The sequence below is a fragment of the Manacus candei genome, unplaced genomic scaffold, assembly GCF_025592945.1.
Source record: "Manacus candei isolate 608988 ecotype Guabito, Panama unplaced genomic scaffold, ASM2559294v1 h1tg000118l, whole genome shotgun sequence".
NCBI lineage: Eukaryota > Metazoa > Chordata > Aves > Passeriformes > Pipridae > Manacus > Manacus candei.
The window spans coordinates 387,948-410,326 of NW_026138166.1; the positions used below are offsets into that span (position 1 = coordinate 387,948).

At 52.2% G+C, this 22,379-nt stretch overlaps 1 protein-coding gene across 1 annotated transcript; it reads left to right on the forward strand.

The window, feature by feature from the left end:
- Positions 1–1,869: 1,869 nt before the first annotated feature.
- Positions 1,870–11,682, forward strand: LOC127461996 (ankyrin repeat domain-containing protein 26-like). The gene is made up of 13 exons (XM_051770257.1): positions 1,870–2,072; positions 2,331–2,566; positions 4,239–4,371; positions 5,574–5,855; positions 6,553–6,788; positions 7,465–7,688; positions 8,147–9,121; positions 9,477–9,622; positions 9,734–9,984; positions 10,942–10,977; positions 11,103–11,141; positions 11,320–11,385; positions 11,478–11,682. Exons 2-6 carry the CDS (start codon positions 2,388–2,390, stop codon positions 7,619–7,621), a joined length of 987 nt encoding a protein of 328 aa, XP_051626217.1. The 5' UTR covers positions 1,870–2,072; positions 2,331–2,387; the 3' UTR covers positions 7,622–7,688; positions 8,147–9,121; positions 9,477–9,622; positions 9,734–9,984; positions 10,942–10,977; positions 11,103–11,141; positions 11,320–11,385; positions 11,478–11,682.
- The last annotated feature ends 10,697 nt before the right edge of the window (positions 11,683–22,379 follow it).

Sequence of the window (22,379 nt, forward strand, 5' to 3'; positions counted from 1 at the left end):
GCTCTCCTACCTCAGGGGCTCTCGTCCTTTGCCCGCTGAGGTCTGCAAGAAAGCCTTGTCTGTGGTGCCCTCTCCCCACCCAGAGCCAGAGCCCCGGGGAAACTTGCCAGTAGCTCAGCAGCGTGGCTGCTCTGCAGGCCAGGGGGGTTTAAGGCACGGCAGAGTCGGTGCGTTCAGTGCTCTGAAGGGAAGCGTTGGGGGAAAGAGAACCAACACTGTCCCAGGGGACACGAGGGGCTCCGAGCGCACAGAAGGAGAAAACTTCCTGCCATGGAGATGGTCAGGGGGTCGAAGGGCTTGCCCTGGGAGTTTGTGCAGCCGCATCTGGGGGGACTTTGAAGAGCAGTGCAAGGAGCCCTGAACAGCATGGCCTGAGCTGGTAGCTGAGGCTGCTTTAGGGAGGCCCCTTGTAAGAGAAATTCTCCAATGCTTCCATGGACTTGGCTTTGCTTTCCCGGAGCTTGTAGGAAAGGGGGGAAGAGCTGTTTTGGGAGCAAGCAGGGGAAAACTGATGCAGGATCAGACATGTTTCCGATGAAATTTTGCATGCTTTAGGACTGCTCTTGTGGTTCCTGGAAGCCATGAGGCTCACCTGGAGGAAGATAATCTACGCTTGCAGGAGGAGCTGGACAGGGCTGGCGCGGAGGTATGGAAAGCCTGTCCCCACAGGGAGAAACCTGGGGGTGCCTGTTGCTTCCTATCCATCCTGAAAACGGACAAAACAGTGTTCAGTGTGTTCATGGGGCAGTAGAAGTGAAGCTTTGAAGGGACTTGAATGGATTGCAGTTCTTTGGGCAGAGGGGATGCACACAGACATGCAGCACCTGAGTTCTTCAGCAGCAGCTGGCTCCTCTCTGGAAAAGCTCCCCTGACAACTGTGCATTCTTCCCGTGATTTTACAGCTGAGGGAGGAGGAAGAAAAGCATCTTCAGTCTGAGCATTGTGTTCCTGACTTGACTGCCTTGGATGCCAAGGAAAGAGAGGCAATAACTTCTTCCCAGGAACTGCAGGACCTCCTGTTGGCATCTTGCGAGACCAATCCGACTGTGAACCAACTGGAAGAAGACGCACAAGAGTAAGAGAGGAACCCAGTGAAGCGAGGGGTCTGTGGCTTTGGGGATTGGGTGGAAACAGGGGGAGAGTCAGTGGGATTTTGAAGGACACTTCTGCTGTGGCTTCTGTTCCTTAGCACAGTTTGTCTGGCATTGGCTTTTCTGGTAATAAGAGCTGTATTTCTTCTTAAACTTTGCAAGTGAGAACAGCAGATTGGAAGCCACTGTCCAGCAGCCAAGCGAGAGCGTTGAAGCCCTTCCGAGAGCCCTGCAAGCCTCTGCCTCAGTAAGCTGGTCCTAAATTTGCCTTTTTGTGACTCTGGAGCCTAGTTGCTTGTAAGGGGCAATTGTCAGATGAAGTTTTCCTGGAGAGCCTGGGGAGCTCAGTTTCTGCCTTCTCCTCAGCAGAGGCTGCTCAGAAAGCAGCCTGGTCCTTTCCCCAGCTACTACAAAAGCCCTGAGGGTATTTGGTGTGCTGGACACTGGAGGAATTCTTAGATTCTAAATGAGGAGTTTCATCATGAGCTCCAAGGGACCCAGAAGTATTGTTGCCAGAAGTGTCTCCCAAATTCTTAAGTAGGTGTAAAGTTTCTTCTTTCTGTCAGGGAATCTTTCAAGTGTTTCCTAGGCTCATTTCCAGTAGATGATAAATACAGTTGCCATGGCCACCCCCTTCAGAGATTGTCCCAGAATTCACTGCCTTTAGAGTTTCCTTTTCTTTTATTTTTCTGTGTCCAGGGTGGTGAACTTTCCCAGCAGCTGGACATGGAACCTGGAACAGGCATGCAGCTTGAGGCCCTAAACCAGGCTGTGCAAGAAGAGCTGTCCACTCTGCTTGGGAAGTGTGAACAACTGGAGAAGAGCAAATGTCAGCTGCAAGAAGAGGTGACAAAACACCACCACCATTTGGAGACTTTGGTGCTGGATGGCAGCCAAAGAGAACAGTGTACAAGAGAGGTGGCAGAAGGAGCTGACCAGGAAAGAAGTGCAAAGCTACAAGAGGTCAGCCTCGTTTTGCAAGTAAGTGAATTTCTCCCCAGTGTCCACAGGCTCTTCATTAGGAGCTTGGAAGCAGAGTGCTCATTTGGGCTTCTTTCCCAATGAAAAGAGTTGTTTGCCCTGGCAGCTCCTGGGTTCTGCCTTGGTTGCTGCTGGGAGTGAGGAGGCAGAGCCGCCTCTCTGAGTAAGGCTGGGCCCTTGAAAGTGGGTGTGTGCAAGTTTGTGCTGGGCAGAGCTCTCTTTTTCTTGTGGTGGTTGAAGGTGCACTGTCTCCTTCAGGCACAGGCAGCCCACCAGGCCCCACTAGGACAAACTGGAGACAGTCATTGTGATTCCATGAGAATCCAGTTGGAAGAAAGGATTAGAAATCTGGAAAGTGAATTGGAGAGGATCAAAAACACCCAAGAAGAGAGTGCTTCTCGTAAAGAAGCAACACAGGGTGAAATGGGGATGTACAAAGAGCTGTATCTGGAGGAAGTGAAAACCAGAAGATGCCTTGACAAGAAACTGGAAAGGTACGTCCGTGCTTGTTTGGAGTGGTAATAAGAGAGTCCTTTTCTTCCTGCATTTTCCTTGGAAATCCATCTTCTACATCTGGCCAGCATTATTGCCCTCCATTGGCCAACAGGGTCTGATGGAGTTGCCAAGACCCTCTCCTTGATATTTGAAAAGTCGTGGCAGTCAGGGGAAGTCCCAGGTGAGGGGGAAAAGGGAAACCCACTGTGCCCATCTTTGAAAGGGGTAGAAAAGAGGGCCCTGGGAACTGCCAACGTGTCAGCCTGCCCTCTGTGCCTGGGGAGGTGATGGAAAAGATCCTTCTAGAAGCTCTGTCAAGGCACATGGACGGCAGGGAGGTGATTGGAAGCACCAGCACAGCTTCCCCAAGGGCAAGTGCTGCTTGACCGACCTGGTGGCCTTCTAAGATGGAGCGACTGCCTCAGTGGACAAGGGCTACCCATGTCATCTCCCTGTCATTCTGGAAACCCTTTGACACAGTCCCCCACAACATCCTTCTCTCCAAAGTGGAGAGAGATAGATTGGATGTGTGGACTGTTAGATGGAGAAGAAATTGGGTGAACAGTGCCATGCAGAGGTGGTGACCAATGGCTCAGAGTGCTGAGGGTCATCAGTGCCGAGTGGTGTCCCTCAGGGGTCTGGACTGGGCCCAGTGTTCTTTAATGTCTTCACTAATGATCCAGAGGAAGGGATGGAGTGCACCCTCAGCAAATTTGCAGCTGACACCAAGCTGAGGGGTGTGGTTGACACAACTGATGCCATCCAGAGGGCCCTGGACAAGCTGGAGAAGTGGGCCCATGGCAATCTGCTGATGGTTTACCAAGAGCCAGTGCAAGATGCTGGCCGTGGCTCAGGGCAGCCCCTGTATCAGTGCAGGCTGGGGGGTGAAGAGGGGCAGAGCAGCCCTGCCGAGAAGCCCTTGGGCTGGAGGAGAGGCCGGACATGAGCCGGCGATGTGCGCTCGCAGCCCAGAAAGCCAATTGTGTCCTGGGCTGTGTCCAAGGCAGCGTGGCCAGCGGGTGGAGGGAGGGCATTCTGCCTCTCTGCTCTGCCCTTGGGAGAGCCCAGCTGGAGTGCTGCATCCAGCTCTGGGCTCCTCAGCACAGCAAGGACCTCCAGCTGTTGGACTGAGCCCAGAGGAGGCCACCAAGGTGCTTGGAAAGATGGAGCACCTCTGCTAGGAGGAAAGGCTGGGACAATTGCAACACTTCAGCCTGGAAAAGAGAAGGCTTTGGGGTGACCTAATTGTGACCTTTTGGGGTGTGAAGGGAGCCTACAAGAAGGATGGAGAGAGTGCATTTAAAAGAGCAGGTAGTGAGAGGACAAGGGGGAATGGCTTCAAATGGAAAGAGAGTAGGTTTAGATTTGATCCTCGGAAGAAATTGGTTGCTGTGGGGGTGGTGAGGAACTGCAACAGGTTGCCCAGAGAAGCTGTGGATGCCCCATGGCTGGAAGTGTTCAAGGCCAGGTTGGATGGGGTTGTGAACAAGCTGGTCTGGTGGAAGGTGTCCCTGCCCAGAGCAGGAGGCTTGGAACTGGATGATCTTTAAGATTCCTGCCGAGCCAAGCCATTCTAGGCTTGGATGCTGTCTGTGCTGTTTCTGTGAGACTGTGGGGGAAAGGCTGGTTCTTCCTGTGTTTCATGGTTTTCTTGACTAATTTGCTGTGCAGGCTGGAAAAGCTTCTGAGGATAGAGAGGAGGAAACTCCGGGTTAATGAAGAGAAAGAAAGTCAGTCCCAGCTGGAAGAAATGAAGAAGAGATATTCTGAAAAGGTCAAGGAAGTTGATAGATTCCAAAGAGAGGTGAGCTGCGCTCTGGGTGGGGCTCTTTGGTTGTGGTGTTCCTTCTTTTGAAAGCTGGGAGATGCTTTCCCTCTGTTTCTTGTCATGCTGATGATTTTTATTCCCCTTGGTTGCATTTTGGATGTGATGGGCTTTTCTTAATGCTCCTCCTGCTGTTCCAGTGGGAGATGACTCGAACTAATCCGGGGTAGTTCTCCTTCTGGGGAAAGATGCAAATGTTGAGGGCAAAGCAGTAGGTGTAAGGGCTGATGGAGGCCAGGCTGTCCTGCAGAGGAGGGGCAAGCCAGGAGTGGCAGCCAGCCTGGCAGGGTGCGTGAGCTCCCGGGCCAGGGAGCCGTCCCACAGACCCTGAGTAAGAAGAGCAGAACAGGCCCCCTGACAGTGAGCGGGGTCAGCCAAGAGTGCAGATCCCTCGGCTGGGCCCTAGGGATGGGCAGGTCTGCCGTCCTGGCAGGACATCACGTCCATGGGCTGAGAGCAGTGGGGCCCAGCTGAGGCCTGGCTGCAGCTGGAGGGAGGCTGTGACAGCGTCCTCTGGGTGTGACAGATGAATTGCTGCCCTGGCAGAGAGGGGAGGAACAGCACTGTCACTGGCAGGGCACCATCAGCCCCTGAGCCCTGTCTCAGGCACGAGCTGAGCAGGAGGCACTTGAGGCTTTGCTTTTCTGCACAGTGTTGTTGCTGCCCAGGGCCCAAGGAGGACAGGGGCCTCCCAGGGGAAAATCTGTCCCTTCTTGCTCACAGGGAGCTGTTTCAGCCCATCCTGTGGTGGGGAGCCAGAAGGGCTGTTCCCAGCAGTGCTTTTGAGGCTGCTCTGCCTGTGCAGCAGTGGCACAGAACCTCTCATCCCTTCTCCGCTCGTCACTCGGATCCGTTGCTAAAGCGGCGTCTGTCAGAGTCACGCCTGGGTTTGAAGGCATCCCTGTAGAATGGCTTCCTGCCTTTGCAGTGATTCCTTTGGAGTCCAGAAGCGTGGAGCATTTTTGCATGAGGAACTCCAAAAGGCTGGGAAGCTGAGGAATCCTATGGCAAATGATGGGAAAGCTGTTCTTGCTGGAAAAGAAAAGCCTGGTTGCACTTTGTGTCTAGTCCTGAGCCAGCAGATGATGAATAAAGTCTCCCTGGGCAGCCAGTTTTGGATTTTCCCAGAATTCACTGCCTTTACACCACGCTGAGCTCCTTTTTTTATTTTCTGTCTGCAGGTTGCTGAACTTTCCCAGCAGTTGGACAGGGAACGTGAACAGTGCACGCAGCTGGAGGCCAAAAATCAGGCTTTGCAAGAAGAGCTGTCTACCCTGCGTGGGGAGTGCGAGAACCTGGCCCTGGACAAATGCCAGCTGCAAGAAGAGCTGGCAAAACTCCACCATCATTTGGAGACCAACGTGGTGGATCGCAGCCAACTCGAACAGTGTAAAAGAGAGGTGGAAGAAGAAGCAGACCAGGAAATAAGACAAAAACTCCAAGAAGTCAATGAGTTTTTGCAAGTAAGTGAATTTCTCCCCAGTGTCCACAGGCACTTCCTAAACTTCTCTTGTGGCCATTGTTTTTGGTCTTTTTCTTTTGCTCCTGTATTCTGTGGGTTAGCTTCTGTCTTTGCTGAAGGCAGTGGCAGAAGGCAATCTGGTTGGGCAGGAGTGCTGTCATGGGTGTGGAATGTGCCGGCAGGTCCCTGAATGCAAAGGCTGCCCAAGGCAGATTCCCACTTTGCAGTGCTTGGGGGGATCTCTGTGCGCTGCTCTGCTTCTCACTGCTCATCCTTGAATGGGTTTGGCAACTTGCAGCTGTCATGGCCAGACCTACAGGTGCTGCTTTGTCCTTGTAGGGGGTGAAAGTGCTCAGAAAAGGAGTCACTGAAATTCCAGGGATGGGAGGGAGGGGGTGGAGGTGGAGGTGGAAGCTCTTCTTGTCTTTGAAGAATCCCTTTGGACATGCCCTGTCCTACAGACCCAGTGTCTCTTCATTAGGAGCTTTGAAGCAGAGTGCTCATTTGGGCTTCTTTCCCAATGAAAAGAATTGTTTGCCCTGGCAGCTCCTGGGTTCTGCCTTGATTGCTGCTGGGAGTGAGGAGGCAGAGCCACCTCTCTGAGTAAGGCTGGGCCCTTGAAAGTGGGTGTGTGCAATTTTGTGCTGGGCAGAGCTCACTTTTTCTTGTGGTGGTTGAAGGTGCACTGTCTCCTTCAGGCACAGGCAGCCCACCAGGACACATTAGAAGAAATCAGAACCAGTCATTTCGACTCACTGAAAAAGCAGCTGGAAGACAGAATTAGAGATCTTGAACGTGCACTGGGAAGGACAAAAAGCAACCAAGCAGAAAGACCTTTTCAAAAGGAATCCACCCAGGCAGAAGTGGACAAATACAAAGAGCTGTATCTGGTGGAAACCCAAAGAAGAAAAAGCTTCGCCAAGAGACTGGAAAGGTAAGTCCCTGCTTTTTTGGACTGGTAAGAACAGACTCCTTTTTCCTCCTGCATTTTCCTTGGAAATCCCTTTTCTACATCTGGCCAGCGTCAGGTGTGAAAGCAGAATGTGGCATCTTTGTGGGGAACGTTCCTTCAGACCCTTCCCTTCCTCAGGCCTGTCTTCCTTTCTCTTTAGAGTTCCAGCAGTAACCCCACAGCACCACCACTATGGCATTATTGGTGTCTTTTCAAGTTGAGGTTGTTTTAGCAGGCAGTCTTTCTGCCAGTCTCTACTCTCCTCATCCCGTGGGTGACAGAAAAGATGAATCTTGTGCCCTTTCCTGTTTGAATAAGGAGAGGCCTCTGGGAGAAGAGAGTTGGATTCTGTGAATCCAAAATAAGGCGGCTCTTTCTTGGCTTCTGTTTTGGCAGCGGGTCTGAGGGTTGAGCTTTCCTTGAGAAGGCCAGGGTAGGCCAGAGTTCTTCTGGAGGTGACACTGCCTACTCCTTGCACTTGGTGTGATTTCTTAGAAACAGGCCCTGTGAACAAGCTCAGATCAAAGGATGTGCTGGTTTTGGACGCTCTTCATGCCCTTGGCTTTTAGAAGTCGAGTAGTAGCCAAGGCTGTGGAGGGTAACTTTGCGAAAGCCTTCCTGCCAAAGATGACTCTGTGTGTGCTTGTGAATGTTTCAGAGCTACTGAGAGACTTGCAGAGGCCAACACCAAGCTCTTTTTGGAGCGCCACAGAAGCAGATCTGCAGTCCCAAGCAGCGCTGTCAGCGGACTTCTGGCTGCAAGTCCACTTCTGGATTCACCTGGCCTGGGACATCTTGGCATCAGTTTGGGCTGAGCAGAAGTCTGGCTCTCAGAACACCACCCAGACACCTGTGGTAAAGCCCAAGACTTCTGCTCATCAGGTTTGTCCAGATTTTCCAGAGTGGTCAAAAAAGATTGAAATGGAAGCAATGAGCTGTGGAACTCCATTCTTTCCCAAGAGAAACTGTGGGCAAGAGCACTGTGGCACAGGAACCTCTCACCTAAGTTCTACCCTAAATTTACACGTAGTAATCTTCTGTAGTCTGTGGGGTTTGGCAGGAAGCCAACTCCAACTGGCTACAGATGGTTTTGGTGTCAGAAGTGGGATTGTTTTGGTTCCTTTGGTTTTGTTGTGGGAATATTGTCTGGGAAAGCTGCCAAGAGCAGGTTTGTTTGTAAACATCCACCATTGTTTTGGGACACTCCTGGGAGAGCTGCCAAGAAGGATTGTGTTTATCTAAACATAGCTTTGTTTAGGAACAAGAAGAAAGAAAAATAATAACAATGCTCTTTTTACTAATTTTTTTCCTGATTCTTGCTGGTTTTGTGCCTGTCCTAGGACATCCTGTAAGGGACCGTTCAGATGGATGGAACAAATTGCTTCCTTTCCTTAATTTCGACATCCACGACCTGGTAGCCAGTTTCCTTAATGGTGGCCTTCAAGGTTTGGTAGCAAAGACTCCAAGATCAGCTCTAACCCATCCCTACATTGCTCAGTGACAATGATCCTAGTGGTGAAGGCAGCGAAAATGCTACTTAAAATTGGAGAGGTGGTGCTGCATTGGTCCCCTTGTTGTACGAAAGGAATCGCTGGAGCTCTGGGGACAAGAAGTGCCAAGGGCCACGACAACTGTACACAGGCAACAGTATCGGAGGAACCGAGATGCTGTGACCCCCATCCATACATCCAGTACATCCATGACATCATTGTGTGGGGGGACACAGCAGAAGAAGTTTTCGAGAAAGGACAGAAGATCATCCAGATTCTCCTCAAGGCTGGTTTTGCCATCAAGAAGAGTAAGGTCAAGGGCCCTGCCCAAGAGATCCAGTTCCTAGGGCTGAAATGGCAACTGGACGACACCAGATACCAACAGACGTCATCCACAAGATTGTAGCAATGGCTCCACCCACAAAGAAGAAAGAAACCCAAGCTTTTCTGGGAGCCATTGGCTTCTGGAGGATGCACATCCCAGAGTACAGCCAGATGGTGAGCCCTCTTTCCTTTGTGACCCGTAAAAAGAACAATTTCCAGTGGGGTCCTGAACAACAACAAGCTTTCAGGCAGATCAAGCAAGAGATTGCACATGCCGTGGCTCTTGGAGCAGTCAGGACAGGACCAGATGTAAAGAATGTGCTCTACTCTGCAGCTGGAGATAAAGGTCCCTCCTGGAGCCTCTGGCCAAAGGTGCCTGGTGAGACGTGAGGGCGACCACTGGGTTTCTGGAGCCGAAGCTACAGAGGTTCTGAGGCCAATTCCACCCCTGTGGAGAAGGAAATCTTAGCAGCCTATGAAGGCATAGGAGCAGCTTCAGAGGTAATTGGTACCAAAGCACAGCTCTTCTTGGCACCCCAGATGGGACCCCAGCATGCAAAGTGTAACTAGATAAGGGAAAAAGGGGGTAGGGTTTATCCATTTTAGGGAAAGGGTGGCCAAAAAAGGAAATACTGCAATGCAGCAAACTTTGGCCAATCGGGGAGCGGGGTCTAAGGATACAGACATCAAGGGGATTTTTCATCAAACAACTTCAGGGGACAAACAAGGGAAAAACTACAAGAAATGTTAAGACACAACCGTAAAACTCGAAAGGCTTTGGGTCTGAACTTCTTGACAACTTCATCCAGGGCTTTCATCCTCTGGAGGGTCACACATTTCTTGTTGTCTTCTCCAGCTTTCAGATTCAGCAATGTCCTCACTCCCGACAGACCAGGGTCCCCTTTCCAGAGTAATGGAGGAGCACCGTGATTTTTTAATCCAAAATTCCCAGATTTGAATGAAATGCTCTGGAAAGGCTCTGGAAATCATTTGGTGTTCACAGTGAGTCTCTGGTTTCCCATCCCCTGCTTCAGATGTGAAAACATGTTCCTTGCAGTCGGAATGTAAACTCATCAACTCCATTAAACTTGAGCACTATATCCCATCATCCAGATCATCAATGGAGATGTTCACCAGGAATTGCTGATCACTGGCCTCCAGCTGGATGTTGCACTACTGATCACCACCCCGGCCAGCAGATTTCAACCAGCCTGCTGTCTGCTCATCCAGCCCATACTTCATGGGCTTCTCTGTGAGGGAGCCCTGTCTGTGTCCACTAGTACACACATTCATTTTGATTTTAAACAATCAAACAGAAGTGAGTGTTTTAACAGCAGAATTATTTTTCAAAGGGAAATAGAAGGGTAAGAGTTTTTAATTTTAATGATCATGTTTTACATGATACTAATTGACCTCTAGTAGAAATGAGACAGCACCTTAGGAGACAAATCTACATTCTCTATTTATGCCTCTGAATTACAGGTATGGCTTTGATGGAACGAGTGCCTTCAAGCTCCACTGGCAGGCACTGTTTGAAAACTATTTGGGTGATTTTTGATAAGAAATGAAAGATGCAACGGCAGGAAGCCATTCAGCCATCCCTGACAAGGGAGGTCCACTGTCAATTGCTGGGAGGGCCCCCACCTGTTTCTTTTAATGGTGCTCCCAAATCCCACCCCTTGGACCTCCCAATCCCATCCTTTTTGGTCCCGTCAGGCATCACCTCCCCAGCATCTGCTCTGTGTCCTACCCAGGGTCCCCAAACATCCTCCCATTGATCATTCCCAAAGCTTTTCTTTCCAGACCTTTGCCTTTCACCCAGAACACTGCCCTGGTACCTCCCAAGACCATTCCTTGCCTCCCTCTCCACTCCCAACCATCTCCCAGTGCCCTCGTTTTTGTCCTCCTCCATCATCCTCCTCCAGTCCCCACCAAGCCTCTCCCTTGCAGTCTCCATGTCCCTACACTTGAATTCCTTTCCCCTCCCCTGCATCCCACACAGGGCCCCTTCAACACCCCAATCCCAGTCCCGTGGGCTCCCCAGTTTCCCCCAGTTCAGCATCTTTGGGTCCCCCCCAACCTCCCCCCACCCTCCCTGCAGGTCCTGAATTCCCCTGGCTCTCCTTGTCTCCATCCCCACCCTGGGCCCTGCAGGAACAGGGATCCCAGGGGAAACTGGGTGGAGTGGGAGCGGGGGGAGCAGAAGGGATTTTCCCCCTCAGACCGGGGCAGCCATGGGCTGGGGGGGCTGGGGACACCCGTGTCCCTCCCCCAGCCCCACAGGGACCAATCCTGAGCAACCCTTTGCTCTCCTTGTCCAGGCACTCTTGGCAGGAACCCAAAATGATCTGCGGGAGGTGAGTGGGCCGGGGGGGAATGGAGGGCATCCAGTCTGGGAACTGGGGGACACTTTGGTCCCCCCATCCCTCGCTGGCACCAGGGGCATCCCAGAGACCAGCCAGGGCTCCTGGTCTCTCTCCAGCTGCATTTAGTGGACGTTGGGATCCTGAAGATGGTTCAGGTGGGTACCAGGAGTTCTGCCTGAGTCGGGTCCTCCCCTCACATGGCCATGACACTCCTTAGCCATCCCAGTCTGCCCCAATATACCCCAGTGCACCTTCCCCAAGGATCCCATTTCTTCCCCCAGACTCCCAATACATCCCACTGCACCCAGTGTGTCTCTGAGCCTTTGTCCCCAGCCCCCTGTGGCTGAGAAGGTGGTGGGTCCTGTTGGTGAGATGTGGCTGCATCCCTGGATGGCTGAGGTGAGCAGTGCCTGCAGGGAGAGGGGTCAGGACAAGGCCCCTCTCGTGTTGCAGTGGACTTTGGGGGTGACGTTTGGGGCTCTGTCTTTCAGGACTGGTGGTGACACCCGTGCCCTGTCCCCCTCCAGTGGCATGAGGAGATGATCATCCCTGGAAGAACCCCCTGATTTCCCTCAGAGCCCAGGGGCATTTCCCCTGAATGATCAATAAATCCCTTCAACAAAGCTACTCTGCTTGATCTTGTGTGTGTGTTCCCATCTCCATGTGTGTGTTCCCATCTCCATGGGTGTGTTCCCATCTCTGTACCTGCATTCCCATGTCCCTGTCCCCTCCTTCTCCAGCCCCTGCACACCTGGTGCCTCTCTGGCCGCTCCCCTGCCATGAGCAGAGAGGCTCAGGGGGCTCCTGGGGGTCTCTGCACACGAGATCCCCTTCACCCCCTCCATGTGCATCCTGAGCAGTGCAGGTTGGGGCATCGTGGAATGTCCCTGCTGGGGGTTGGGATAGGCAAGGGGCACACGGGGCAACCCCTGGAGCACCTGGATCTCCCCTGTGCTCTGGGAGGGATGGGAAAGGGGATCAAAGGAGCCAGCGGGTGTCAAATGCCCCCAGATCTCAAGGCACAGGCTCGGGGTTGAAGGGATGGAGAGCAGCCCTGCATCCAAGGCCATGGGGATAGTGGGGGATGAAAAGCAGGATGGGAGCCAGCAATGGGAGCTCACAGCCCACAACCCCCCATGTCCTGGGCTCATCCCACAGCGTGGGCAGCAGGGCAGGGGGGTTCTGCCCCTCTGCTACGCTCAGCTGAGACCCCCCTGCAGTGCTGCCTCCAGCTCTGGGGCTGCCTCAGGGTGTGGTTTTCTGTTGAGGAGGAAAAGGCAGGACTGAGTCAAGTCAGACTCTATTGGCAAAATGTGTCTCTATTTTTAGCAAGACCTCTCTGCATCCCCCTCCCCTGAGCTCTGGGTTTTTCTGGCTGATGGGGGCTTTGAGAGCAGGGACGCTGTGACAGGCTCCCGAGGAATCCTCCTTGCTGTGAGAGGCAGCTCGGGACACGGGGTGATCCGAGATTAAATGTGCCTGTGACACATCAAAGCGTTTCCAGCCCTGCTCTTCACAGTTTGCCCAACTGCAGAGCAGAGCTGAGGGGATTTGCTGTAGTTTTGTTACAGTTTCACTTGGCACATTTAGGAGTGAATTTGGATGGGTGAAATCCCTGACGTTTCTGATGTTCTCCAAGTGAAATCTCGTGGGTCCTGGGAGGCAAAGGGATGGTCTCAGTGCAGAGAGAAGAACTACGCTGGCCATCACTCCTGTTCTCAGCCACCCCTCGCTGGCAGCTTGGAGCTGAGGGAGGATCACACTAAGGAGCTCCCTTAAAAAGAGACAGGGCCTTTCTGGGAGCAGAGGAATCCAGGCTGAAAGGGCAGATTGACAGACTCCTTGTCTTTTCTCAGGGTGCCTGATTAGGATCTCCTCTTTCTTCTCCCAGACTGCTACACAGAGGGATCAATGCAGCTGCCCAGAGCATTTCTATGGCTCTACCACCGAGGTGTCCTCTCCATGGGGATCCCAGACAGCACAGAGATACTATGGCAGAGCTGTGCCTTTCTGGAGGACACCCTGCAGGACACCCGGGGAAGCAGCTGAATGTCCTGAAGTTGCCTGGAGGGCACTTGGGCATTTTGCTCCCACAGACACATCCCCACAGCAGCACCCAAAGGGTTTGTGTCTGGACAGGAACCTGCCACCCCAAAGCCCCTGCACTGCCTGAGAAAAGCCAATGGTGAGAAGAAGAACAGCCCAGACAACAGGGGATGGCAGGGAAATGCCACAATGCGGCTGCCAAGGGAGGAGGGACACCCAGAGAGAGATGGAAATGGGGGCCTTGTCCTTGCCTGGGCTCTGGCTGCTGCAGGGCAATGCACAGCCCAGGGGCCATGGCCTGAGGGCACAGGCTCTGCTTAGGCTGGGAAAGGAGCCCAGGGAGGAGCTGCTCAGGGAAGGGGTCTGTGCCACAGGGACAGCAGGGAGGGGCCCACATCCCCCTGCCCAGCACTTGTGGCAGCAGCTCCCTGTCCCTGCCTGCCTGTCTCTGGGTGAGGAGCTGTTCCTGCCAGCAGCCCCTGCCTGTGCCCAGCTCAGCTCCCTGCCAGTGCTGCCAGAGCCATCCCCAGCCCAGTGCCCAGGGGCAGCTCTGCCTGGGCAGGGGCTGCAGAGCAGATCCCAGACCCCTGCGGTGGCTGGGAAGGGGGAGGTGTTCTGGGGGGATGTGCTTCCTGAGAAGGGCCCCTGGAAATGGAGGAGGTGGAGCTGAAGCTGTGAGGAGCCCTGACCCTGCAGCTGAAGGGCCCTGCCCTGCCCTGCCCTGCTCTGCCCTGAGGGGTCACTCCTTCCACCCACCCCTTCTCCCCCAGCCCCGTGGCAGCTCCTTGGCCGGGCTGAGAGCTGCCCCTGGCAGGCAGCAGAGTCCCTGCCCCAGCACACAGAGCCCTGGGGCAGGACCCTGCTCTGCACCACAGCCCTGGGCACCCCTGGCTGCACCCCCACCTTCCCACCCCACAGCCAGCCCTGGCACAGGGAACCTTCTTGCCCTGGGCCTCTGAGGGGGCAGCAGCAAGTCCTGCTCTGCAGCAGCTTCTCCTGCTGCACCCCAGCAAATCCAGCAGAGCCATCCTGACAGCTCCTGCCACTGCTGCCATTTGGCAGCTGGCAGAGGCACTTGCAGGAACTCACCTGCACTGCTCTGCAGCCACAGCCTGATCATGGCAAAGGGCTGGCAAGGTTCCTCCCCTGAGCAGCTCTCCCCTGTCCTCCCACCCCAGGGTCCCTTGAACCTCCTGCTCACTTCTCCTGTCTGCCCTTGCTGCCTGCAGCTCCTGCCCTGCTCTGCCATGTGGCCACTTCCCCTGCACTGCAGCAACTGAGAGAGTCCTTCTGAAAGATCCTAGAAGCTGTGGGATGTGGCAGCTTTAGGAGATTCCTCCAGGAAGGGAAGTTGAACTTTCCTGCAGCCAGAGAAATATTCATTCAAATCCCGTGAAGGTTTCTCCCACAGTGAGAGCTCAGTCACCTCCCAGCCCAGGCTGCCTCTCATCTCTCTGCCTTCTCTCCTGTGCCCTGGGTGCTGCAGGCAGTGCCCTCAGCCCTGCTGGGCTGTGCAGAGGAGCTGCTCCTGGGCAGAGCTTGCCAGGAGCTCCCTGTGTGCCAGGAGCCCGGCCCGGCTCAGCAGCACAGCAACAGCCTCAGGCGGCACTTCTGCCATTCAGGGATCCCTCCAAGTGTCCCTGGGGCTCCAGGGGACTCTGCTGGCACACAGCTGAAGGAAATAATGATGATCCTTCTCTCAGCTGGGCACAGACACTTCTTTCAGCAGGGTCATTTCTCCAAACAGACACTGAGTTAAATTCAAGATTCCCCTTTTCCTGTCCCATCATTAGACAGGAAACCCAGACAGTGCCCAGGAGGGATCTCCTTCACCTGCACTGAGGGAAGGGACTCAGCTGAGTCAACAGAGGTGTCTCATTGTGGCTCTGCAGACCTGGGGCCAGAAGGACACTCAGCTCCCTCCACAGCTCCCATGGGGTGGGATTCCTCCTGCCCCAGGTCAGTGGGCCCAAAACAGGCACCTGCAGGTGACTCCTGTTGGGGCAGATGACACTGCAGAGATAAGAAATTATCTTAGCCAGAAACCATGGAATTGAAACACAGACAAGGAAAGCTTGTTTACATATACCACCTGATATTTTTATACTATCTTTTAATTAAGCAGACTTGCTGTCTCCACGAAAATCCTTTTACCACCTTGTTTACCCCATCTCTTGTTGTAATTGTGATAAAGAAATATCTGTTTATCTGTTTGAAGAAAAATATCTCCCTGTGCTTCCTGGACCCTCAACCTCAAATGTGAATACAATGTATGTCCCCCCTTCCCTGAACCCTATATATAGCTAGAGTTGTGTCAAATTCAGCTTTGTAGCCACAAAGTGGATGGTGCAATTATTTAAACTGTCTTAGACTCCTTGTCCCACCTCCCGTGGGAATGAATGAAGACCAAAGCCAGGAGTCACCTGCTGGGACACAAAGCCCTGGTCACTTCTGAGGGGCCAGAGGTGACCGAGATTCCTGCTGGGAACTGCAGGCTCCAATGGAGCAGTTCCTAGGGACAGGGCAGCAGCTGTGGGATCTTCTTGGAGGCTGCTGGGACATTGCTTTGGCCAACTTCAGTGGCAGAAGGTGCCCACATGTATGACAGGGGAACCTGTCACTGTTCCTTCTGTCCAGGGCAGCCCACAGAGGTGCTCAGCTGACCAAATGCAGGGAGGGAGGTCTCTCTCCTGTTCTTTATCAGGGTATTTTCTACACATCCTTAGGGTACAATGGCAGTTGTCTCATGGACATCCCTTCATTGCTGAACATAATTCAGGGCAGCTGAACCTGAATTTCGTACCCAAACAGGGGCCTGTAGTGCCAGGGGAGGTGCCAGGGCTCTGCAGCACAAGTGCAGCAGCTGCCATGGACAGCACAGGGCCTGTGCAGGGACCCCATCCCCATTCCCAGCAGTTGTGTGACAGGCACCACCCAGGGCTCCTCAGACACATTGGGTGCCTTTGGGGCAGGGAGTGAATCCCAGCCCTGCAGGGACATAAGGTCTGGCCCTTCTCTATCCAGCTGGTGCTGGGCAGTTCCTGAATACAAAGCTGTGGTGGTTTGGGCGAGGCCTTCCTTGGTGACCAGTTTGTAACCAAGGAAGGGTCCAGATTTACCCAGTATTCCCTACGATTTTTACGTAAGCCAGACTATAAGAAGAAAGGAGGAGAGGCCTTCGCTCTCTTTCCTTCCAGCGGCTTGGAGGTGCAGGTTCCCTGCTGTTGATCTGCCATGTCGGGGAGCGAGGCCTGGTTAGGCCTTGCCGACCTTGGGAGACAGAGGTTGCCGGCGATCGTTCTGGAGCAACTCTCGGTTGTCCCAGGAGAGTAGTGAGCTATTTTCTTTGCTAACTCTTTTAGTTGTTAGATATTGGGTCACTAATTGGGATATCTATATATTTTATTTTAGTTTTGTTCCTTTTTTCCCTTCCCCCTTCCCTTTCCCTTGTGAAATTGTATATTTTAATTGTGTATAAGTGTAAATATATTTATATATCTCACTTTGGTTGTCTCTCTCTCGTTTCTTAGGTTTTTTTTCTCCCTCTTCTCCCTGAGGTTTGGGGGGGGGGACACACTTCTGGTGGTAAGGTTTGGAGACTTGGCAGGGAGCCAGCTTCAAACCATATCAAAAGCACATCCCAGCAGGGTCTCCACTCCTGTGCATTCCCTTTTTGTGTGGTTTAACCCCAGTGAGCAGCCAAGTGCCACAGAACTGCTCCCTCAGTCTCCGACCTCCCCCTGCACTGACAGGGGAAGGAGAATCAAGAAAAGGCAAAACCTGTGGGTTGAGATAAGAAAAATGTAATAACTGAAACAAAGTAAAGTATGAAAATAATAATAAGTGTAGTAACTGTAATAATAACTGTATTGAAAAGGGAGACAAAAGAAAGAGAGAGAAGAATAAAACCCCAGAGGAAAAACTGATGCTCAGCATGATTGCTCACACACACTGCCCAGTGCCCCACACCCCAAGCAGTGATCTGCCCCTCCTGCACAACCCCTCCTCATGTATCCACTGGGAATGATGTTCTGTGGTGTGGAATATCCCTTTGGAATGTCCAGGTCGGCTGTCCTGGCCCTGTTCCCTCCCAGCTTCTTGTGCACCTGGCAGAGCACAGGAAGCTGGAAAGTCCTTGATTAGGGTAAGCACAACCAAACCATCAGTGTGTGATCAACGTTGTTCTCTCATGGAATCCAAACCACAGCCCTGCACCAGCTACTAGGAAGAAAATTAACTCTCTACTTAGGAAGAAAATTAACTCTATCTCAGCATTAATCTGTAGTTAATCTATAGGAAGATTAACTCTATCTACTAGGAAGAACAGCCAAGACAAGGCTGGTGTCCACCCCTTGTTCCACACCATTTACACCATGTCAGATCCCACACTTTCCAATACATTCCACCATCACCTTTCCTATCATTTGATATAAACCCACAGATCTCATTGCTTAGTCTATGAAAGTCTGTTGAGTTCATTTAGTCCAGGATTTTAGGCTCCATCTGCCAAAATACTCTTTCAGGGCAGGAAAAATGCTGTCTACTGTGGGATTGTTGCCTGTTGCAGCCAGTTCTTGTTCCATCACCACTGTGCTTGTCTGGTCTCCTCCAAGCTCATTGTTCATTTCTCTCAGTGATTTTCACTGTAATACCCCTGACACGGCAAAGAGTCGCCACAGCAGTGAGAATGCAGTGTTAGAGAGTTACCACCGTAATACACCTGAATTCCTTGGCTGTTCTCACCCAAAATCCAGTCCCTTCGAGGCACACACTGGATTTCTCATCTTTCCCTCCTTCCCCACCAAGCGCATCCGTGTCCTTGAGCAACGTGAATCCCACGGGTGCACTTCCCTTTGCCTGAAGCAGGAATAACCCAGACTGTCTTCTCAGCATGTTTTTAATGTGCACTACAGGAACTTTATCCCTTTCCATGGCACGTAAAAACTTGGACTGGACAGGGTCAGCCTGATTGGCACATCCCCCGGTGCTGAGTGACCAGGGGGCCTTTGCTAAATGTGCATCCCAATGTTAGCAGGTCCCAGCACCCACTGCATCATTCCATCTTTCCTGGTGCGTGGCAGGTGTGGTGGTTTTAGCACCATCAGGAAATTAAAATTCACATAAGTCACTCCCTTTCTCACGCCCCTTCCGGTGATGGAGGGACAAAAAATGAGAGACTCTGGGTGGAGATAACAATTCACTAAAAGCACAGAGCAATGGAATAAGACACGCACAGTCACAACAGCAATATCAGCAGCAAAAGTATCCAGAAAGAGAAGGTGTTTCACTCCCAAAAGGGGGTCACCATGGGGCACACAGACAAGATGTTGGGTGCTCCCCGAGTGACGTGTCCGCGCGGCACCCCCGGACAAAGGCAATGCGGTGGGGGAGCTCCCAAGGGTAACGTGTCCAACCCCTCAGCCCGACAACAAGGAGAACCAAGGACAAGCCAAGCCCTGGGAGCTGGGTCATCCCGACCGTGTGGCGCAGCCGCTCCCTGGGCTCAGTCCCGCGCTGGCTCCTCTCTTCTCCTCCCAACCCAAGGGTTGAGGGGGTTGAGGCTGCCCCCCAACCGCCCCGTCCTGCTCAGAGCTGTGGTTCAGCACCACGGCCCGTCGTGGTTTCCCCTTTCAGCACCAAAGGTCCATCGTCCCAATCCGGGGAAAACATGAGGGGGAGCAGCGAGACAGAGGACGGGGAGCACAGGAGTGATGCTGACAGTCCCTGCCCTGCAGAGAGCGGGGCAGGATGGAGCAGTTGCGGTGCAGAGCCCCGGCTTTTCCTGCTGGAAGCACAGCCCTAGGGATGGCATGGATGGTACAGGATAAATAACTTGGTGACACCCACAAAGCGCTAAACTGCCCCCTCTGCTCCCTAACCAGGACACTGTGGTGACTGACCGTAGCAATGGGAATGTCTGATGGTTGCCATGGTAACTGACTGACACAATGGGAATGTATTCTGGTTGCCATGGTAACCAACCGTAGCAATGGGAATGCCTGATAGTTGCCATGGTAGCTGACTGTGGCAAAGAAGAATGTGTGATGGTTTGCATGGTAATTGTCGGTAACAATGGGAATGTATGGTGGTTGCCATGGTAACAGACTGTAACAATGGGAATGTATGATGGTTGCCATGGTAATTGACCGTAGCAATGGGAGTGGATGATAATTTGCCATGGCAACTGACTGTAGCAGTTGGAAGTAGAATAGTTGCCATGGTAACCAACTGTAGCAATGGGAATGTTTGATGGTTGCCATGGTAACCGACCATAGAAATGGGAAGTCTGATGGTTGCCGTGGTAACTGACCGTAGCAATGCGAATGTATGATGGTTTCCATGGTAACTGACTGTAGGAGTGGAATGTATGATGGTTGCCATGGTTACTGACTGTAGGAGTGGAACGTATGATGGTTGCCATGGTAACTGACTGCAGCAATGGGACTGTATGATGGTTGCCATGGTAACTGACAATAGCAATGGGAATGTCTGATGGTTGCCATGGTAACTGACCATAGCGACAGGAATGTCTGGTGGTTGCCATAGTAACCGACCATAGCAATGGGAATGTATGATAGTTGCCATGGTAACTGACCATAGCAATGAGAATGTATGATGGTTGCCATGGTAACTGACCGTAGTAATGAGAATGTATGATGGTTGCCATGGTAACTGACCGTTGCAATGAGAATGTATGATGGTTGCCATGGTAACTGACCGTAGCAGTGGGAAGTATGACAGTTGCTATGGTAACCGACTGTAGTTACGGCAATGACTTATGGTTTCCGTAGCAGTGGAAATGGTGGGAAACCATCACGTATGGTGACCGTAGCAATGGCAATGTGTGATGGTTGCCATGGTAACTGACCGTAGGAGTGGGAACTATGATAGTTGCCATGGTAAATGACCGTAGTGATGGAAATGTATGATGGTTGTCATGGTAGCTGACCGTAGCAATGGGAATGTGTGATGGTTGCCATGGTAACTTACTGTAGCAATGGAATGTATGAGGGTTGCCATGGTAACTGACTGTAGCAGTGGGAATGTATGAGGGTTGCCATGGTAACTGACTGTTGCAGTGGGAATGTATGAGGGTTGCCATGGTAACCGACCATAGCAGTGTTGAGTGTATGATGGTTCCCATAGTAACTGACATAGCAATGGGACTGTATGATGGTTGCCATGGTAACTGACTGTAGCAACAGGAATGTGTGATAGTTTGCATGGTAACTGACCATAGCAATGAATATCTATGCTGTTTGCCATGGCAACTGACTGTAGGAATGGCACTGTATGGGGGTTGCCATGGTAACCAACCATAGCACCGGGAATGTATGATGGTTGCCATGGTAACTGTTTGTAGCAATGGCAATGTGTGATGGTTGCCATGGTAACTTACCATAGCAATGAGAATGTCTGATGGTTGCCATGGTAACTGACCGTTGCAATGGGAGTGTATGATGGTTGCCATGGTAACCGACCCTAACAATCTCTCCTAGTTGCAAGAACCGGGACCAGTTTATCACTGGGTGGCTACAACCAAAACTGTGTATTCTACACCCTCTGTGGCATTTCTGATGGACTCTTAACAATGGATCTGTTGCAGCAGCTGCCCAGGGACCACCTGACACCTCAGCCTACCAGCTGGCTGGGAAAGAACTGTGCAAGGAGTGTTCCTTTGTCTTCACACCCAGGACTCAGCTGGGAGAACTCCCCTCGGGGAGGCATTAGCACCTTCACCGCCAGCCTGAGGGGTCATCTCTGCCAATGGGCCGCCTTGGACTGGCAGAACAGGCAGCTGCACACCCAGACCATCACACGCTCCAAAAATACCCCGTGACTCACAGAGTTAAATCATCCATTGGGAAACTCCCCGCCCTGGGGGAGGTGCTGGACATCCCCACCTGAACCTGAGCACATTTACTCTTGGGCTCTGGGGACTTCTGCTACCACTCGTGGGATGGAGAGGAGGACCAGAACTCCAACAGGACTGGGATTGGCACTCTCCACAGGACTGCCATCATTACCTCAACACAACTGCCACCATCATCTGCACCAACAGCTTTCCCTTGTCCTTTGCACCCTGGGGAGCCACGTGGTGCTCAGCACTGTTCTGTTCTTGTCCCAGGCTGCTGGCTTATACAGCTATTTGTGTGGGTTAGAACCAGTTTTCTCTGTATCATTGTATTTCTTGTCATCTTCTCAGTAAATTGTGAGTCTGACTTGTAATCCCTCGGGTGGGTTCATTTCTCCCTCCGGTTTACTTTTAACCCAACACACGATGGGAACATACGATGGTTGCCATGGTAACTGACCGTGGCAAGGGGGCTCAGTGCTGTTGCCCACGGCTTCCACTTCTGCAAATTGGCTTCATTCACCTTCTCCTTCAGCAGCCTCAGCCACTCGTCGTGGGGGGCCCCACACAGCAACTTCCCAGCTCCGTGAGGTTCTGCAGCAGCCCAGGGTTCCTTTGGCCCCCCAAGGTCCTGCAGTGTCCCAATGGCCCCTCGATTTCGTGAGGCTCCACAGTGTCCCAGGGCCTCCCTGCTTCCATGAGTTTCCCCAGTGTCCCAGGTTTCCTTTGATTCCACGAGACCCAGAGGTGAAGCAGTGCTCCCTTCATTCCACGAGGTTTTGCAGTGTCCCGAGGGCTCCTTTCTGCTGTCAGGTTCTGCAGAGTCTCAGGTTCCTCTGTTTTCAGGAGTTTCTGCAGTGTCCCGATGTCCTAGTTAGGACAGCTGAGACCAGTTCATCACTGGATGGGTGTAACCCAAAATTGTGTATTCTATAGCCTTCCATGCCATTTCCCAGAAACTGTTATCAATAGAACATTTACACCATCTGCACATAGAGCCTGACTCCTCAGGCTATAAACTAGGCATTAAGAGGCCTGCAAGATAGGAATATGTTCCTGTCCTCACACCTTTTTATGGAATACCCCGCTCTGAAGGAAGGACTGAGCATTCCTACCTGAACTGGAGAATATATAAACTTGGAGTTTTGGAACCTTTTTTACCACTCGTGGGATCCAGAGGAAGACTGCAGCTCACCACTCTCAACCAGACTGAGACCACCACCCTCAACTGGACTGCAATCCCCACTTTTGACCAGACTGCACCAGCACTCTCACCAACAGGTTTTCCCCTCACCTTTTCCTTTGGACTCATGGGACCCAAAGAACACCACTGTTCATGCCCCAGGGTGCTGGGTTATATATTTGGGTTTTGTGGGTTAAAACCAATTGTTTGTCTGTATAATTGTACTTATTGTATTATTTTATTAAATTGTTATTCTGACTTATAATCTCTCTTTTGAGTTGAGTTCATTTCCTATTTATTCTTGCTTTG